The sequence below is a fragment of the Cucurbita pepo genome, chromosome LG10 (assembly GCF_002806865.2).
Source record: "Cucurbita pepo subsp. pepo cultivar mu-cu-16 chromosome LG10, ASM280686v2, whole genome shotgun sequence".
In the NCBI taxonomy this organism is placed as follows: domain Eukaryota; kingdom Viridiplantae; phylum Streptophyta; class Magnoliopsida; order Cucurbitales; family Cucurbitaceae; genus Cucurbita; species Cucurbita pepo.
The window spans coordinates 2,121,526-2,142,202 of NC_036647.1; the positions used below are offsets into that span (position 1 = coordinate 2,121,526).

The 20,677-nt window shown below is 36.4% G+C and overlaps 3 protein-coding genes across 6 annotated transcripts; all 3 read right to left on the reverse strand.

The window, feature by feature from the left end:
* Positions 1-2,127: 2,127 nt before the first annotated feature.
* Positions 2,128-4,838, reverse strand: LOC111804124 (5'-3' exoribonuclease 2-like). Of its 3 annotated transcripts, none has more exons than XM_023688824.1 (9): positions 4,562-4,838; positions 4,350-4,475; positions 3,524-3,604; positions 3,351-3,439; positions 3,198-3,272; positions 3,014-3,075; positions 2,870-2,920; positions 2,553-2,729; positions 2,128-2,437 (listed from the first exon to the last, which is right to left on the reverse strand). In XM_023688824.1, exons 2-9 carry the CDS (start codon positions 4,473-4,475, stop codon positions 2,346-2,348), a joined length of 753 nt encoding a protein of 250 aa, XP_023544592.1. In that variant the 5' UTR covers positions 4,562-4,838; the 3' UTR covers positions 2,128-2,345. The 3 variants fall into 3 exon arrangements, with proteins under 3 accessions (XP_023544592.1, XP_023544593.1, XP_023544591.1); XM_023688825.1 differs by having other exon boundaries at positions 2,128-2,428; positions 2,864-2,920; XM_023688823.1 differs by having other exon boundaries at positions 2,864-2,920.
* A 737-nt stretch (positions 4,839-5,575) lies between these two features.
* LOC111803640 (RNA-binding protein 39-like) lies at positions 5,576-12,997 on the reverse strand. 2 transcript variants are annotated; one of them, XM_023688145.1, is made up of 13 exons: positions 12,166-12,997; positions 10,611-10,689; positions 10,465-10,521; positions 9,955-10,010; positions 8,847-9,069; positions 8,165-8,251; positions 7,996-8,070; positions 7,781-7,864; positions 7,462-7,526; positions 7,104-7,299; positions 6,916-7,004; positions 6,235-6,349; positions 5,576-6,052 (listed from the first exon to the last, which is right to left on the reverse strand). In XM_023688145.1, the coding sequence occupies exons 1-13, from the start codon at positions 12,795-12,797 to the stop codon at positions 6,014-6,016; spliced, it is 1,797 nt and encodes a 598-aa protein (XP_023543913.1). In that variant the 5' UTR covers positions 12,798-12,997; the 3' UTR covers positions 5,576-6,013. The 2 variants fall into 2 exon arrangements, with proteins under 2 accessions (XP_023543913.1, XP_023543914.1); XM_023688146.1 differs by lacking the exons at positions 5,576-6,052; positions 6,235-6,349 and having other exon boundaries at positions 7,104-7,291; positions 12,166-12,797.
* A 1,083-nt stretch (positions 12,998-14,080) lies between these two features.
* On the reverse strand, positions 14,081-20,114 carry LOC111804015 (protein LIKE COV 2-like). The gene is made up of 7 exons (XM_023688664.1): positions 19,496-20,114; positions 18,025-18,077; positions 17,818-17,927; positions 16,496-16,663; positions 16,261-16,358; positions 14,760-14,886; positions 14,081-14,494 (listed from the first exon to the last, which is right to left on the reverse strand). The coding sequence occupies exons 1-7, from the start codon at positions 19,610-19,612 to the stop codon at positions 14,394-14,396; spliced, it is 774 nt and encodes a 257-aa protein (XP_023544432.1). The 5' UTR covers positions 19,613-20,114; the 3' UTR covers positions 14,081-14,393.
* Positions 20,115-20,677: the final 563 nt, after the last annotated feature.

A 20,677-nucleotide genomic window follows, 5' to 3' on the forward strand; every position in this document is an offset into this window, starting at 1 on the left:
TGGACAAGCATGATCGGAACATCCAATATGAGGCCATAGACAACCAGTCTTGAACAAGCATGACTGTGACACCAAACAACTATGAAGAATTGTAAAGAACGAGATATGACATCAGCTGAACATTTCTTTTTGTTGTATCCGAGTTCGTATCGTCCCATATGAATTATGAAACTTATGTTTCTTTTGTCATAGGTTTTAAACAGAATTAAGCATTAAGCATACTAATCAAGTTAAGAAATTGAAATTGAATAGTAATTTCCATTAGAGGAATATTTAAATTAAAAAAAAAAACAAAATAATAATCATAATAAAGTAACCATTTTGCCTCCAAAGTAATTAGTCTTCCACACGCTTAATTATTATGTAGTAAGGCCCAAACCATAAATAGGTCAAAGGGTAAAGGTCAAAGGTCAAAGTCAAAAGTCATTATTTTTTTATTCTTCCAAATTAACCCTTATTAGGGAAAACATCATATTTACGAGTTTGACAATTTCCACTGACCTTCCTCCAATCAATCACAACCGTTCAAATTTAAACCCTGTTCATCCGACGGCGTACACTGGAATGTCAGAGGTCAAGAAAGTCAATAATATAGTAAGAATCGAACGGTTTGGAGAACTCCATAAATTCGTTGTTTATAATAGAACCGGATGTAGCAGATCAGCCCGGACAACTTTATATAAGCAGAAAAAAGAGAAAATATTATAATTTCCATTTTCCACCAACGTTTCTCTCTCCTCTGTTTGTTGTTTCTCTCTCTTCAAAAAAAGTCTGCAACTTCAAAAAAACGAGATCTTTCGCAAAACCCATAAAAACCCATAAGAAATTACTTACGCTAAATTAAAAAGAGAGGAACTTGATCACTCCACTTCATTCTCTCTCTTGTTTCTCTCTCTAAAGCTGAGTTTTTTTTCCATGGGAGAAGACTCGTCGGAGGAGGTACTGGTTGCGGCGCAGCTGTTGATGCAGCTGAGCATCGAGGATGAGGACGACGACGAAAACTGTAGTAGCAATGTCGTTGTGGCGGCGGAGAACAAGAAGAACAAGAAGCTGAAAAAGGGACACGGCGGCGACCGCGGTGGCGGTGGGGAGGAGGAGGAGGTTGATCAGAAGAGATACCAAATTGAGACGTCAAATTGGTTGAAAATCGAAGAGATTTTCGGGAAAGATGATGAAGAAGAAGATTTGGATTCCATTTTTCGGCCTAAGAAGAGACGATTTCGATCCCTCCAAAGCATATATATCAACACCAAACCCATCGGTAATGGTAGATTCCCGGCAAGGGGATCGTCAGAACTTGAACACGGCTAACACTCGAGTAGAAAAAAGTTATTAGATTCATTCCCGGTTTCGAGTAGATTATTAGATTTAATCGTTTGACTCTTGAAATCACACGTAGTTGTAGTTGAAACAACTCGTTATTGAAGAGCAAATGATATTGTAAAGTTCGAACACATCATTGTAGAGCAAATGATATTGTAAAGTTCGAACACATAATCTCCTCATTTAATATCACTAATAAAAAAAGAAAAAAAAAATTAAGTCAGATAAGTTAGAACAAACTATACTGCAATAGAGTTCAATTACGGTGATCAAAACATAGTTTAGTAGATGATATATCAATTAGATAGTTCTTACTTTATATATAAAAATGCTCTTAATAGGCTAAATACAAATTTAGGGTATATTTAAAAATAAATTTATTTATTTAAAAATTAAATGATATGTTTCTAAACATTTTTAAAGCAATGTTTTTTTTTTTTTAAATGACATTTTTAATGACATTTTTAATGAGAACTTATTTTTTAAGAAAATGACACTTTTAATGAGAATAATTCAGTGTAATTGTTTGACTTTCGTTGTTTTGTTTTAGTAAGATAAAAGTTAAAAGTCCAATGATTAAAATAAGGATATTGTATATGCATGTGTTTCGTGAACAAATTTACTGTTCAAAGTATAGGATTTAAAAATTTAAATGCACCTAGTAGACTTAGAGAAACAATAATTTTCACATTCTTCACATGTTTGTTGGATAACACGTGAACCCGTTATTTCAAAGTCAACATAGTTCAATGAACAAGGCACCATTTACCATTCTAACTATGAATAGATAAATGGGTGGACTAATTCATAGAAATGCAGCTATTCCATTAAATTTGGTTGAAAAAGGGTATGAAAGAATGTACGGCTGCTTCTACACTACCGCCTATTGAATAGAGTAAAAATTTGGGTCTGAAGTTAATTAGGAGCTACCAAAATCTTCCTATGTCAAAACGCTAAGGAAACTAAAACTCCTACCCCCATGGCACCGATGTTACCAACCACATTCATCAACAATTTGCCTCTCAAGCAGCTGCTGCTTGAACTGGACCATCTGATCGATAAAAACCACCACGGCCACGAGCCCGCCCCCTGCCCCGACCACGCCCTGCAAAACCTTTACATAACATATAGTCAACCGAATGTGCTCGGGTTCGAAACAATGGTATGGCATACTAGAGTTTACATACTTTTATAACCAAAAGAAGAAGGCTAACCAAGAGGATACTCACCAGGTACTGGTGGTGCCATAGGATCACCATAATCAAAATATCCACCTGATTGGTAACCATAACCGCGTCCTCTTCCACGAAATGCACGACCTCGTCCACGTCCACGACCTCTACTTCCAAAGCCTTGCCCTCCATCCCAACCATCGCCCTGATACTCAGATGGACCATTGTAGTTCCCTACATGAGATCGACATTCAAATTAAGATCATGAAAAGATGGACCGTTGTAGTTCCCTACACGAGATCGACATTCAAATTAAGATCATGAAAAGATGAACCTCTCATGATCCTTGTTTAAGAGAATAATTTTACCTCTACCTCTGCCTCTTCCTCTACCACGTCCTCTGCCTCTACCTCTAGGCGATCCCTCTAAATCAAAGTAAATTGGTGCAAATTAATTAACATCAGTTCATTACTACGAGTAAATGAATTGAAATGTAAAATCCATTTTGTATTATTCACCTCCGTCATCTTCTAATTCATTCCATGGTTTCACCTGGTCAACGGGAAGAGGTGATTGGTACCTAAATAGAAGTAAAACAAATGAAAATGGAGGTCAAGAAGCAGATCCACTTAAATATTGAAGAACATGGAGCTTTAATACAGAATCTTAACAAATTAGGCAAACCACATGACAAATATTTACCCTGTGGAGGAAGCATCTAGCTCGTTCTTGGACAAGATAATTGATACCATCGAGACATGCCTTGTAGTCTCGAGACTGCAAAGTGTAGAGAAAAATGAGGTATCAGAACAAGTGTGTTACAAAGCTAAAAGTGTTAAATTTTCAGAAGCATACGGAAGAAGGCCTTCTTCGAGTGGCTCCCACATGTCAGTTATATCAGTAGATCCAATTGCGGTGCTCTGATGGAGACAAGCAATCCTTCTCTGAATAAGAAGGAAAAGGTAGATAATATAGAGGGTATCGCAAGAACACCAAAAGAACAAGCATGGTGAAGAGAATAACCATACCTTAATTAGTTCAGCTATCATAACAGTCTTATTGATAGCTCTGCCCATTCCCTTGACAACAATCTCGTTTGACTCTTTATCCTGTGAAAGAACCCAGAAATCATAAGCAATGAAATCAAGCTATAACAACAATTTATTTAAGGATGGTGAAAAGTATCAAGAATAATACGGTCAAACAACTATTGAGAGTCTGTGGGTGAAAGAGGAACATGCACAAGCAGGAAATAAGAGTTGGACATTACCAAAAATGAAAACAATATAATAGAAACAAAGTGCAAATGTGTAGCTACGAACCATGTCCGGGGTTTGAATCCCTCCAGACCCACAATCGGCCAAAAAGGGAAAGACTAAGATAGGAAAATCATGATCAAGATAGTAGACCCAAAACTATGGAACTTAGGAGGGTCTTTTGTTGAAATGGAATGACCTTATCTTTTTCGTTAATGAGTTAAGGGCGGAGTGGATTCTCTTTCGAGAGACCTTAGTGAGAAAGAAAGTGGATAGAGAATTGTAGTCATTAGTGAAAAGACATCTCTATGCGTAGAGCCCCCTAATTGATATTGATACAAAATCAAAAGCAAGGTTTCCAGTTTTTCATGGCAAAAGAAAAGCACTAACAAATAAAGTAATAGCATAAAACAAAACTTTGGCATTAAATAATGTCTCTAAAAGATAAATAAAATTGACCTCGAATCAGGCATTTGGAGTATTAAAAGCAGGAACACTACAAAATTAGAAGTACAAATTGGACGTTGTTCTTCACTCACATAATTAAGTAATACCCATAATTGTACACGAGCAAATACAGTCGAGAGAAGAAACGAACCTGGAGAAGAGTGGTGGCATAAGTAATGTAGTTCCTCATCCTTCCTTGAGTAGTAATGCGAATCTCATTCTCGTTTATAGGAGAGTTCTCTAACTTCGGCTTCTCCACTCTCTGGTACCTATCCATCTGACACAACAAACAACAACGCAGGATTGAATACACGAATTAACGCTCAAAATATAAACAGCACGCAAGAGTTAATGATGTGTTACCGTGAGTGGTCTGAGTAGTAGAAGAAGAAACGAAGAAGGGAATAATCTGGAGAAGCTCGCAACCGATAGAAGAATCTACAACCACTCCATCTGTGCGTGAATTCACCTATTTGATTGGGCAGTGGGTGGTTTCAAAAACTAAGCCCCTCCGAAGGCCCCGTGGATTTTATATATAGAAAGAAAAGGAGAAGAAAAGGGGTGGCCGAGTATGATCCAGTGAGAGTAGGGCTTTGAGGTCCCGGTCTTACCGCCGACGCTACCGCACGTAATCCTCCTCGATCACTGCCATCTACCAATCCCCCTCCGCCATCTTCACTATCAGCAGATTCTCTGTGGAGTTGGGCCCATTTCACATTCCCTCTTCGGCCCAATTGGCCCATATTCACTCTTGGAACTTGGGTGTTTAAAAAGCCCAAGTCGTCACAAGGTTCTCTTCTCTCTCTAAAATATATATGTTAAATATATTTATTCTATTCCATGCAAATCTTTAGATACTCACCAAATAAAGATGCTTTTAATAATGTTATAACCAGTTGATTACATTTAATGTTAAATTACATCCCAAGAAATTCATATGTCAATCGGTGTTATGACATAAATGTACTTTTTCTAAAGTATAGATGGTGAGCAATATGATTTATTTGTGCATGTAATTGATAACTCACCAATATCATGGTGAATCATTTTCAATTTAGTATTATATAGAAATTATTTCATCAGCTACTACATTGAAAGCATACGGTCGTGTTTCTACTAATGTAGGGCTAAGCAGCGCCTTTTCCTTTAGGTCATGTTGAGAAAGAAGAATAATATTTATATATATATAAGCTACCAAAAGAAACAAGATAATAACTCGTATCACACGTGTCATTCACCCACCTGATCTAAGTCTCACTGTCCGAGCATTATATTGAGAACACCCATCTTAAGTTATCCTACAATATGGAAATCATAAAAATGTCGACAATTTCTACTAGAAAACAGCTATAAACTTGCATTCAGTCCTGAAGGGTAAGAGTTATGAACATTGGAAAAAATTTGTATAAATTAAGGGCTTCAAGTAATCGCTGGCAGATATGAATCTGTAATTGAACGAAAATCCAACTCAAACTATGTGTGTTTCAGAGAAGACTTTCAACAAAATGCATGCATTGCAAGGCATGTTCAAAGAAAGCAGCAGCTCCACAAGTCGGCACTAAATGCATCCATCCAAGCCAACAAAAAGTATTCGCTTGACACTCATGTTATAGAAGAGCAGAAATGAAGAATAGGTACCAATTTCCAGCATAAGGAACAGGGCGTTTTACTTTTCTATCCAGACAGTCAACTCAATTTTAACCTGTACTTCTACATGCACCTATTACAGAAACGGGGGAGGCATTAGACATTGACTGGACGGCTGGAGGGATCTTCTTCTGGTTACTCCTAAATGATGAGAACCACGAACAGCATTCAAGCTCCTATAAACTTGGCTTCATACACCTGCGGTTGCTGCATCACAGAAGATATGGTATTGAGAAGAAGCTGAAACAGAGAAATCTAACACAAAGGAAATGAGTTCCAAAAGCCCTAAAAATCAAGCTCCCCGACACAATTTCTTCTTCCTAATACCAGTCTAAAAGAATTGAGAAATTTATTACGAGCTAATTGAAGCTTTTGAGTTAAAAACAAACCATGAACAAGACTGATATCTGCCTGCCTGCAAACCATCTCAAGTGCATTGCACGTTGAGCATTAATAGCAGCTTCCACCGTATCATATTGCAGATACACACATCCCGCGCTATTTCTGCAAAATATAAAATCATAAAAGAAAAATAAAACGATGAAATGACATTCTACACAAACAAACATCTATTTAATCACATAATAACGCAATGTTCGAAAGTTCAATTCTAGGACATAACGATGAAATGACATTCTGTTGAAGATTTAAGTTTCCAGTGTGTATATATATAATAGATAATGTTGTCAGTCAAGTATATTTTTAAGTTTATAATAATTCAGGGCTAGTGGTCAGCGTAGGATAAGCCATTTCCATAGCCTTCCTAAAATTAAATAAGGAAAATAAGATTCTCCCATCCATGGAGGCATTAGTAATTTTTTTTCCATCCCTAATCCGGAAGTATCTGCAAATGAGGATCAAAGATCCAAGCCAATGCCCCAACAGGGCACAAAACAAATTCAAGAAAGATATGAACAGGGGACACATCCTGTATTTTAGCATTGTAGCAATAAATATGACCGATTAAAAAAGAAAGCAGAAATATAAATTTGAATAAAAAATGAATAGATGAAGTTTCATATGAGCTGAAGTAGTTAATATGATTATGGGGACAAGAAAAAAAGACTCACTTATCCACATATATATGCTTAACATGACCATATTTAGAACACTCCTCTTCAACATCTTCTTTGATTTCCAAGTCAAAGTCTGGTGCTGTCTGCAAGATGATTCATATCATAAATAATCCAACAGATGATTCATATCATAAATAATCCACCTCAAAAAATGAGAAACAGAACATCCGATTATTCAGTACCTCCGTCGATGGATCAAACATGTTTTTCAGTAGTAGGCATTCACTAGGACTTCCAACAGATTGTAAAACAGGTGGAGTAAAATTCGCTGGAAGTACTGGTGCAGCAACTGCAGCTTGACCATTTAGTGGCAAGCTGGTAGCTCTCTGATTTGGGGCTGACGCATTCAACACTGGAGCTCCAAGAGATCCTGCAATACTGAAACCATGAAGCAATAACCATGAAGCAGTTGACTTGCATTGATCCAATCCTTCTTTCTTAGAGAATAAAAATACGTCCATTCAGGAATATGGAAGTACTAACTACTAAAGAGGGAAAATAAGACATCTCGCTTCTTAATCACACTAAAAGGAGACAAACCTGGTAGCAATGCCAGTGCGGTCAAGCTTCTGCATAAGCAGAGCTCTTGATTGAGCATTCAATGCCTGCAATCAGTCGTTATAATTAGTAACCAAAAAGTGCTCTAGTTGGAAGTAATCAAAGTGAAAAAGTATCCAATCAGCACAGTTCAACGGTCATCAAATAAATGATACGACACATGATCATAATCTGATGACAATAGTCTCATCTTCATTTCTTTTCTTTTCTTTTTTTTTTTGTTCTCCTTTTTTCTTTTATGCATGTGAGAGGAATAGAAAAATCTGAAGCAAGGTGTCATAAAAGAAAACTAAACACCAACCAGACCGCCCCCTTCATCATCATCAAGGTCATTTGATTTTGCAACGTTCTCTTGTGCTCCAATGTGATCTGTTACAGATGAAACCTGCACAAACAGTATTGTTTAAAACACACAGAACCCAGGATGTCATCATTCTTCAGAGAAGCCCGAATAACAAACAGATATATTAGTACTAAACATAAGTTAAAATCTGATAGGTTCTAGCAGCAAACTACCTTAATGGTTCGGCCTGCAATTTCTAATTTCCCATTCAAGCTTTGAGCTGCCTTCGCATGCTCTAGATGAGCAAACTGGAAACAAGTTAAAAAATTAAGACATACCTTTATGAGCTATGGACTGAGTACATCAAAAACTCCCAAAAATTGATAACAAATGATTACCCACTTGAACAAATCCAAAACCCTTGCAGTGACCTGATTCAAGGTCGAGAGGTAGTTGCACAAGCTCCACGGGACCAAAAGCTTCAAAAATCTAGTCAGAAAAGAAGTGATGCTCTGTTAGACCTCCATTCCAGAAGGTTTTCAAGGGAAAAACTGAAATGTATCTGTTTCCTGTTTCTAACATTAAGAAGAATAGGTTATAGCCAGTTTCCTTGTTTGAATATTCTGAATAGGTAAGTAATAACTCCCTAGGTCAGTTAATGTGGAGAAATGGATGACCCTCTCAAACAAGGGTACATGTGTATTTTGTGTGTCAACTGACAGTAGTGTGGAGAGGGATGACTCTCTCAAACTAGTCATTGGCAAGATAGGTTGTAATTTCCTTTGAAATATATCTGAAAGAAGGACAACTATTATAGTCAAAAGGTTATATGCTATGATTATTTTAAATCCGTAGAACCTGAATCTAAATTCTCTCCCAGAGCCTATAATTCATAGACTATGATTTTACAATAGGGAAACCATGTTCACTGCATATACTATCAGAAATGATTTTTATGCATAAATTTGTTTCTTGTTCAATGTCAGTCTACACTTGTCACTTGTAGAAAAAATAACTGCGTGTGAGAGGAAATCAAATATGAATGTCTTGAGATAAAATTTCATAGATTTATTGGTCTAAGTACCTCTCGAAGGTGAGTCTCAGTCATGTTAAAATGTAGATTACCAACATATAATTTCCTGTCTACTGCTCCATATGGACCTGCACCAGAGGCCCCAGACGTATTTGATTGAACAAGATTCTTTTCAGCCTCTGAAGGTTTAACCATAACAGGTTGCCCAAAAAGTAGTTGACCAGAGAGAGCAATAGCCATGGGCACAGACATCGCATCATAAAATTCAACATACCTGCAGTTTAATCAATACCTCAAAGTAAAATTATTAGAACATGAGACAGCAAAAATAAGAAACAAAATTTACAAAGCATAAGATAAATAAACTACACAGAGACCTCAGACTTTCTACGGACTAAATAAATAGTTAGGTCAGTTCATCAATGAAGAGGCAACACAAAACCAAATAGCAGATGACCAGCTTAAACTAGATGGGGGGGTCAGATGGTGACTATTTGTCGCCATTCCTAATTGTCAATTAGCATATACAAATTAATCCCCAGAAAAATCATTATTGATAACCGATAGAAACTCCTCTCAATAAAAATTCGTTGCACAGTAAGTACTATGGGAAAGTCAAGATGCCATAGAAGACCTTCTCTAATTTTCTTTTTTTTTTTCCGTAGAAAGNAAAAAAAAACCAACCGCAAGCCAGAGCCTTTCTGCATACTTACCAAGGGAAAAAAAACAATGAGAGTAGATGATACACGACAAAACGTGTTAATTTTAATAAAGTGTAACAAATCACTGTTTGAAAGTTAACTTGAACCAAGAAATTACATAGTAGAAAGAAATGAATCTAAAACCAAGACCAGAGATAACAGAGTCATAGGAGTTAGGACTGTTTCTTATCTGCACAAAAACATAGAGGAGCAGAATTAGGAGTACGATGGGGAAAACAACAAAGGAAACCTCAGGTTTATGTTATCTACCTTGAACAAGCAGCATGAATTGATTAAACATGACTGCATAGTATTCCCACCATCCCTCATCATTATCGCATTGCTAGTTCATTTAAAAATACAGTTAAATTTGATACTTCAAAACTACTATATTAATAACCATATTAACGAGATCACAAGCATACAATATAAAACTTGTTTATCCCAAGACCACATACCCAACTCCTTTTGACCGTCTAGAATTCCTGTCCATGATCAGCCGGACATCTCTCACCTGAAATAGAAAAAACAATGAGAGCAGGTTATTTAGGAAGCCAGCAAAAAGGAAAGCAATAAAGGTTTCCGTTCTTTACACTCGAAGCAAAGCATCATTCAGCCATCAATGAGATCACGACAGAACTCATATACATTTTCACTCACCCCATATAAACAGAATGTTGAGATAGAAGAAATTGATTATAGTTTCGAAACTGAAGGCAGAGGAACAGTAACTGCAATATGAAGCAAATCTATCTCAATATCTAGGCCATCATAACATTTGTAGCAATAACATTGCAACAAAAATTCCTCTATCTAATACATGCTACAGAGGTGAACAAGTACAAGGGACATGGCTCATGGAAATAATATAGATGCACGTATGACTGCTAAGACCTTTAATTGTTAATTTTTTGCTAAATAAAAAATAAACACTTATGTGCTTCACTTGAGTAACACATTTCAAATACCTTTCCCGCTTTTGAAAAGAATTCATAAACATCTCTCTCTGTGGCCTTCAAAGGCATCTGCACAAAGAATATAGAGGATAATAAAAATGATAAGCAAAATATAAAGAGAACATGAAAGGTAGGAAAAAACAAGGAAAACTATCAACCTGATATGCAAATACAGTTCTTTGATCCCTCTCTGGATCCGCTTCAGGCTCCACCATGTCTTTCTTTTCCTTCATTCTCCTGCCATTTGCACACACAAACATCAGGGAAAAATTGAAGGAAAACACAGTAATTTAAATTATAATAATGTAAAAGAAATTTAGAACGACTTAGATTTCTTCTTTCCACTCTATGTTACTAGGGGATAGTGATTATGTGAAGGCACAATCTTTTTTGAATGAATGTGAACTTCCTGATAAGACCTTCATTGCGGTATATCAGTAATTTAGGCTATAGAATGCACTAAGAAAAGAGAGTGAATAATAAAAATAAAAAAGAACTTGGAGAACAAGTCTACACTTTTATGATTTCATTTGATGTCTTCATTCCTCTAAGTATATGAAAAATAAATAAATTGATTAAATGATGGGCTTCTAGGATTTCCACACCATGGTGGTGGTTATCATTGGCTGTTGTCCTACCTTTTCTGTTGCAAAATACCAACTCAGTAAATGTCTTGAAAACTTTTGCACTTGTCAATGAAACGCAAGTGTTTTTTCTTTTCAAACAAATCAACAAATTAAAATAAATAAATAACCGACTGTCATTACCAGGCTTGAAAGAGGTCCTACTTTCCACGGAATATCTGGTTTAGCAATGATGCCAAACCAAAGGCCTGGGAATTAGCGCTAATGTTTACACACTTCACTACCTAGAGCATAAATGTATTCTAATCTAAGTTTCTAACTTGATACAATGCCATATTGTTTAATGCAACAATTTTATTTTAATTTATATGAGAAACCAATTTCATACAATAGATTCAAATTTAAAGACAAGCTTAGTAAGCAGTAACCAAAAATATATCTACCATAAACTTCGTCCTCTTATTCCTTGAGCACTTTTTCTCAACTGATGATGTGGGCTGGCGTCCATAGCCATGAAGATCATCTCATGGACTTCAAGATGTTTGGGAGTTCAAAGCTAAAGATAACCAATCAAGTATGGCTTATTCCAGATTAATTCATTTATGGTTGTGTGCTTGGTTGAAGCATTAGTGTGTGATTAGTTTGGTGTGTTTGAAGAGCTTTTGATCAGAGAATTGATAGCTTGTTGCACAAAGGAGTTTCTATTAAGTTTTGGCAGTTTCCCAGTTGATATCCTATTAGCCTGTAGCCTGGAGCAGTGTTTGGTGATTGGTGGAAGTGGTTTTTGTTGTTTTGGCTAGCTGGCTTCTTAACTTGTTCTTCTCGAAGTTGCTCGGTCTTATACTCAGTGCTCAAATATTTGGTAGATCTTTCGGCTCTTGTAATTTTTTTATAGATATTCTCTCGATTCTATTTGCTTGGATGATTGTTTTCGCCTCATATGGGAAGTTTCTATCCTTTGGACATTTTCCACGAAAAAAATTGTTTCGCGTTCAAACACACCGCCCCATAATTGTTAAGAATAACAACGAGAAACAAGCGGAAAATAAACGTATACGAGCAACACCCAACAGTCAATTGTAAGCTTTCAAGATCACAGTTCAACAAAGAGCGCACAAATGACAATTACCTGTTTTCTCTGACATCAACTTCACGTTCTTTCTCCCGAACAGACCGACTCCTGCTTCGCCTCGATCTCTCCTCTTCTCTCTCCCGCTCCCTCTTCTCCCTTTCTCTCCTTTCTCTTTCTTTCTCCTTCTCCCTCTCCCTCTCCTTGTCCCTTCTATCCTTATCTCTCTCTCTGTCCTTCTCCTTATGCCTCTCTCTATCTCTCTCCTTATCCCTTCTATCCTTGTCTCTCTCCCTCTCCTTCTCCTTCTCCTTATGTCTCTCTCTATCTCTCTCCTCTCTATCCCTGTCTCTATCCCTTTCCTTCTCAGTGCTACCCCTATCTCTCGTACGGTTCCTTTCCCTATCCCTCTCTTTAACCCCATCTGTTTCTTCCTCTCTGTCTCTTCGATGCCGATCCCTCGCTCGGCCCGAGTGATCCCTATCATCCTTCCCATTGTCATGCTCGCTTTTCGACCTCTTGACCTTCAGCTCCTCGTCCACACGACCACCAGAGCCAGCTTCCTCGTCTACCTCTCTCTTTCTGCTGCTTTTCTCATTCCTCTCACTCTCGCTCTTCTTTGCCTTCTTCGTCTCCTTATCGTCCTGATCCTCCACGGCTTTCTCCAAGTAATCATACTCGTCGAAGTCCATCGAATCTTCAGAAATTCAACGGTTCGATAGTAGACCCGCAAAATGAAAGCTGGAGATCTCGCCGGAGTTCGTATTCGAACAGAATCAGCGAATCTAGGCGAGGCGAAATTTCGATAGATTGAAAATTCTAGGGTTTTTTAAAGGGGTTTCGGGAGGGGGGAACTATTGGTTTGGCTTGGAGTTTCCAATAATCCGCGGGGAAAGACTTGGAGTTGCTTATATATGGATGAAAACAGATCAGATTCGTAATTGAAAATGCAAATAAGTGAACTTATAATATACCAATTAATACATCAATCTATGAATCTAAAACATTAGTGCTGGCTCACAATTATGCTATAATCCAAACGTTAGAAAACTCTTAAATAGTATTTAACTTTAAAATAAAACATAAATAATTCAAATATTACATAATCAACTAAAATATTAGAAAGATTAAATCTGTCACGAAACTAAATTAAAAATACATAGTCTAAAATATTAGCTTAGTTCCTATATGGTTCGATATTGGTTAATTTTGATCGTTGTAAGTTTAAATCTTGTTCTTCTTAAATCTTAAAATTTTAACCATTTTGTTTATATGTTCAAAATTTATATACAAATAAAACCCTTTAATACAAATTTATGACTATATATTAAGAATCTTTTTAAACATAAAGTATCGTGTCATTTTTTCATCAAAACAAAGATGAAATGACCAAAGCGGTCTTCTTTTAAAAGTAAAGGGATTAAATTGACGTATGAAAATTGATAAAAGTTGGAAGTATAAAGATCGGTGACATTTTGAAAGTATAGCGAATAAAATGAACCTAAATCATTAGTATAAGGACTAAACTAATTATTTAAACCTATTAAAAATAACAAAAGTTTAGAACAAAATAAATGAAAATCGGGGAACTAAAATGGCTTATTCAGAATAAATGACAAAAAAAAAAAAATATTTCTACCATTTCAAGAATTTATTTATGAAGTTCGTCAAATTTTCATGCTTATTTCTTTTTAACTTAATTTGAAAAAAGATATTCTCATACTTTAATTCAAAAAAAGTAAAATATTTTACCAATTCAAATCATCATCATACAACAAAAAAAACTCGTCTAAAACTACTTATTAGGCCATAGGATTTTCATAAAAATTAAGAATCATTCCTCATTTCTTCATAATTTCGGTCAAAGATCAGGAACAGGGATAGACCCATTTCGATTTTTTTGAAAGAAAACAAGACAGACTTTTCACCAAACATGGTCACCAATATTCTTCCATGGGTCAGATTCGATCGAATCGATCGAGAAACAGAAACCGATGCTATTACCAGAGAGATATCTGTGTCTTCTATCAAAAGATTTCTATCATTACTATGATAATACTACAAACACATCAACAAATGTAGGAACAACAACAAGAACCATCATTTATGACTCGAACTCGAATACAAGGATTCAAGAGGGCAATATGTTTCGCCACACAAACAAGCCTAACTCTATTAAGGTCATCCCATGACCTGCCATATAAGGTTACTACCACAACTTCCACACTATTTATAGGACAAAAAACTGCTTATATAATTACCAGGGATATCTTCTCCTCTGCACGTCGCTACTTTAGTCTGTTCAAAGTTATTCTCTCAGCTTGTCTATCAACTCTCTCCACAGGAGTAATAATTTGCGGCATCGTCATACCACCAGAAACAATAATCTCTGCACAATTGGCAGTAATATGAGACAAATACGATGGATGTTGGCGAACCATTCTGACTTTAATGAAAATATAGCACAACTTATCTGAAGGATAAGTAAACAAGAAGTTCAATGCATCGAACTATGCTACTTTGAGGAAAAAAATTTACAGCATTACTTCATACACAGAAAGAGAGCTGAACAAACAGACGATCAAACCTTTTCTAGTGCAGTGTTTTACTTAAAGAGAGATGACGTATGTTTTACTTAAAGAGAGATGACGTACCTATTCCTTCCCGTATAGATAGGTTTGGCCTTATGATGTCCTTTGAATTAACAAGAAATATATCCCCAATGTAGAGGTGATTTGTTGGCACGAAAACACTACATAGTTCTTCATCTTCACTCTCTCTCTGCAATGAAAATCAATAATTATAGGATCACCAGAAACAGGCAAACATGCATAAAACAAATTTCCACAAGTCATGGAAGAAAGCAATCAATCAATGTTCAGTACGAATAAAGTATAACCCATAAAGATAAAACTTTCCCACGAATTTCCTTTGGTAGCATTCTTCTCCTGGAAACAGACTTGGATTTGCTCAATTGCTAGAGAGATGGACTGAAAAAAGTATCATGCCAGGTTAAACTCTTCAAAGAGAGTTGTGGAGATTTTGAGCAAAGAAGCAATTCAAAAAGGATGGTCCTGAGCCTCTGTTTCGGTATTGCATAACCAGATATCGTCGGGGAGGGGTTTAGGCTGGTGTGTCCATTTTGGATCAGAACAACAGTGTTTGAACCCTCCTAGTACCAAATTCCAGTAGAAGAATGATGTTTCCTTTAGTGTTTCAACAGCCCAAATATGCCTCAAAGTCCCTCAATCCATAAACTCCTTTTATTAGTGAGGAATGAGAATTGAAAACAAGCTACAATAATAATTGCCGGAACTGTCCAATACCTAAATTTAAACAATTTGGCCTGTTGTTCAAGCTGTTGAGACTCAACATGACCAGAAGATCGGTCAAATCATGCATCAAGAAGAGGCTGCATAAAGTTGAGATTCTGATAAACTTTGACTTATTTATCAACAATTTATGGCAATAGCCAAGGGAGATTCGAGAACTCCCTTCCCTCCAAGAACTTTCAAGTATGAGTCCTAAAGCAAAACATAAAAAACACTCAGACAACATTCTAACTAACCGAAGCATATGAGCCCCACAAAATCACTGCCAGCATAAAAAGACTACAACACACTACAGTAGACCTCAGTGACTCGTTGTCTACTAGATTCAAATGCCAACTCCTCATCCCTCGCTTCAGCAACATTTCCTCGTTTTGGTAGTAATTTGGTCTTGTTAAAATAAGTATGTCGTGGTCTCTCTCCCATCCAACCATAATTCCCAAACCTAGTAAAATAGTATTCCTCCCGTTGCAACCTATATAGAAAGAAGGTTGGTACGAGACTTTCTGCCCAAATTCACATATCTCCCAGGAATTCATTCTCATTCTCCCATGATTTCACCTATGAACCAACCTAAGTCGTCCCTGTACAAGTTTACTGAAATGACAGAATTCTGAAGAGAATCATTTTCAAACGGAAATCTTAAATCTACCGAGTGGCCGTAGCAATTGACTTCTCTGATTATAGACTAAAATGAGTCAAGTCCAACATTCCAGAGATGAATTTTAGCATTCTATTACATGGTTAGTTTTTACAGAAGAAATGCAGTGTGTCAAAGGTCATGTACCTAGCAAATATAGTCGTCTAGTGCATAAAGGATTATTACCTGGAGGATAACAGTTGAAGTAATAAAGCCAAATGCATATTCACCAACACGCGGATGACGAATAATTGCAACTTCTTTGAAAGCTGTAGTATTTTGATCTGCATGGGAAGGAGACCCATTATATTAACTCGTATTTGAATTCGAGACGACCATACATAGGAAATTACTCAAGAGACCACAAATTTCCATTCAACATTAAATAAAAACCAAAATATTAGTGTGCATACAAAATTACCAGGAGAAATTGCTGCACTAATTTGTTTGGAAGCAGAATATAAATGCCTGACAAAGGGCATTCGCTGGATGAACCATTCTCCAAGCCAGAAGAGTGTAGCACCCAACCATGAGGAGACAAATATACCAATGAAGAATACAAAAAGCAAAGATGTTATGAACCCAAGACCTGCATCAGAAACCTGCCTTATGAGACGTTTCCAGAAAATGAAGAACCTAAATGCGAGGCGACAATATCATGAATAGCGGACTCCACAAGGAAATTTACATTTATCTTAAATGTCTAAAAATTCCCGTTAATTGATTCAAGGTGCCATCCGTCTGCTAGTAGACATTTTCATAGAATATTTCATATAGTATATTTTATATAATCATATGATCAAATGAGATCCCACTTGTTAATAAGATCATTTAGACCAAAAGAAAGTAGAATATTCAAGTTAAGGAAGAAATGGAACATGAGTAAAATCCAGAATATTTTCCTTTCATTATATGTTATAGATGGACTGGGCCCACAATATAAAGTTGAAATATGAGACCACCTTTTACTAATACTTCCTTCTCCCACTTACTATAAATACTTTCTCTATTCACCTNATTCATGAGAAGGCAGACTTTACCTAGACACAGTCAAGCTAGGACTAATTTTTTGGAAGCTAGCAAATACCAGAAATACCCATATCCCCAGTTGACATGGTGAGTACCATATCCTCATGTTTTCCTTTTTCAGTTCCTATACATGCGTGGACATAAGAATACAGTAACCTGTTGCTCCGAGTCGTAAGCAATGCAGGAAATGTAAAGGAGAAAATTCGAAAATAGGGAAAATGGCTCTGCAATTCTCAAAGTGTATTTCTAGGATTTTCTTTTATTATTATTAATTCCCCTTTTTGACACCAAAGTTTGTGGGAGAGTTTTACCATAGTGGTGCAGCAGCTGCGGCGGCAGCCAAAGAAGATGAAATAACCTATAAATCCATTTTTGTTTGGATGAAAACAGCCTATAACTCCATTGATGGCAGAGAGTAACACTCAATAGAAGAAATATTCTAAAACTCTGTTGAGAGATAGGAAATGAATGTTCAAGTATTCTTATGTTTCAAGCACAACTGTCAAGGAACCTTCCACATTCGCAAATGATCAGCATCTTCTAAACCATTTTCTGAAATTAGTCGTTCATTGCTCTTCAAAATGCAACAATATTCTCGCATGATTTGCACTAAGGCCAACAGGTCGTTTTCAAGTATTATTGTCCAAATATGAATTTTATACATAAATGCATCAAAGAATTCTAATTCTAACGTACTTAGAAGTTAAGCCTTACCAAATATGTCAACTCCAAGCCGCTCATATATTGGACTGAAGAAACCATCAACAAATTGAATGAACCACCATGTAACAAAAAAGGTAACAGCAACAGGGAAAAGAACAACACTGCAAGATGAACAATTGAATAAAATGTCAGAAATTATGAGACAACAAGAGCCACAAAACAAAAAAAAAAATGGAAGACAATGCCCAGCCAAATTACCATCCAGTCATAAACTTCTTTGACACCCAACTTTGGAGAACATAACAGCAAGCCTGGACAGGAAAGATATGATTAAAGACTTGAATGAAAGAGGACAAGAAAATATGATATTCACACAATGACAAAAATAATAGCTACAATAACAAAGAAAAGAAGAAGAAGAATAAAAGGCGAAATGAGAAGACAAGATTCGAAGACAGAAATGTTAAACATTCAATAAATTACCAAAAAAAAATGAAGAAATAGAATGAACTTCACCATGCATGACATCATACTTTCAACATATTAACCGAACAAGTATTTCTCTAAACCTTATACCATGACCTCAGGTCTTCAAGTACGAGATATCCATTGAAAGTTGGGGCTATCATCATAAAATCCTTTGATATGCCTTTTCCAAGTTTCCCATTTATGAGCATTGTATGAAACTGATTACAGATGCAGAATAGCTGGTAATATCGATGTGGGAGTGACGGAACAATCGACCTAAAAGAAGGTATTTTGGATGGGATAGTACTTCAAATATCTAAATCTTGAGCTAAATATGAATAAACTTGGTGAAAACTTCTCATAACCATGCCATTAGAAGTGAAACTAAAAAATATGTCTCTCATTCTAAAGGAGATTAATACTCCAGACTGTAGAATGGACAGTCCTCGACGCTTTTAGGCCTTTGACAAGAGTTCTCGGCAATAAACTAGCCCATTTCTTCCCCGGTTTAGATATATCATCCAGTTTGTAGACACAGCATACTAACACACCAGTTTTCATGCTTTGACCCGTGAAAAATGCTGTCAGAATCCAAAACCAATCAAACTCACCCACACCACGAATGTCATTGCCGGCCATTGTTCTACTAATTATAGCCTGGTGCTTTGTCTTTTTATGCTGTATTGTACAATTATAGTCTAATTTATAACGCAACCAAAATATATTTAATAATAAGTTTGCCATTTAGCTCAATCTTGAAGATCGAAAAGGATATAACCCAACTATCATTTTAATGAAAGACAACAATTCAACCTCGTTGACAGTCGTGCATGCTTCTGCATTTTCTTTGACGAATTCATGCCATGCATTATATTAACTTATGAATTGACTCGATTTTTCCCCATTATCGAATAGATAACCAACGATCCGTAAAACCCGACTCGTGTCATTGTAATCAAATTCGATCAAGATCTTTCTAGATAGTAGTTTTGAGTCGCTCCGCACAAGCTCGGAATGTTCAAATTTCAATCCGAAATGGTTCACCACCGGATCGAACCTCAATATCTTACATCCCTTTGACCATAGTATGGCAAAAATTAGAAGAAAATTGTCAATGAAGAAAGGACCGCGTCCAAGTACCGGGATCCAATTAATCCGACCGAATGGATCGGAGCACATTTCGGAGCAGCCTATGTGGCACTCAATCAGAATAAAACAAAATTAGACGGCAGAGATTGAAGAGTATGAAGGAGATCCAGACCTTACGAGTGGACGAGTTGGGAGAACTCGGAGGAGATTTGACAGGATCCTCGGGATCCTGACCGCCACTATCTACTTGACTGAGAGGAACCGAGGTCGATTCCTTTTCTTCCGCCATAACCTTCTGAAAATCAGTTAAAATCTACTCGTATCTCCGAAGAATCAGAACCCAAAAATCACATACAACCCAGTACCTCCACCGTGAGAAAAAAATATGCAGCAAAATTCCAATCGGACTTCACTGTAGCCACGGCAAGGGTCGTCGCCGCCTAATAAAGATGGTCCTCGCAGTTGCACTATGAAAAGGACACACTCCAAAATGGGGTTAGTTGAAACCGATAGCAAAAAACCAGACGCGTAACCACGTGATTATAGAGGAATTTTGGAGAAGGTGGAGTGAGGAGTGGGCAACAGAGAGAGCACCCGTCGCCCGAGCTTATCCTCGTAATGATCGCTTGCTGTTAATGGCGTCTCGGTTACTCCAAAGCTCTTCCTGCCCTCACGGTGCAGTGAGATATAGTCAGAGAAGACGCGATGAAGATCAGCGCTGGATATTTGTATCTTCTTCAGCTCACAAACAAATCTCCAAATTCTAATTCAGTATAAATTTGTCGCTTAATTGTTCTTGGGTTCGGTTAATGGTTTTTTAGGCATTTAGGTTGGGATAAAATTAAATGCAAACTTATTTACAGTTAACCATTTAACCTAATGTTTCTAGCTGATATTGGAGGACCGATTTTCACGCTAACCTTCCATAAATATTTCACATTTTACCAATTCGTATTTTCACAAAAGTTACCGAGTTTACTTTTTACCTTTTGTATACAATTTTTTTTTTTTTTATAATAAAAACTCTCTTAATTTTCCTTCAAGTTTTCATCTAAAATTTTTCTAAAATTTTAAAAGATTTCTATTATTTTTTGGTATGAATACAAGTAATTTTTTAAAATAAATAACATACACTCGAAATATTTATTTATACATTTGATTTGAGATAAAAATGACGTTCCTAATAAATAAATAAATAATATTCACATTCTTGTAAAATTCCATTATTACGAATCTAGTGCACTAAATTTAAAATAATATGAATATTTGAGTTGGTAGAACTCTATTCCGCTCAAGTTGTTGCGGCTTGAAACTTGAGCAGTCACCCTTCATACATTGGAAAAGTTTCTAGTTT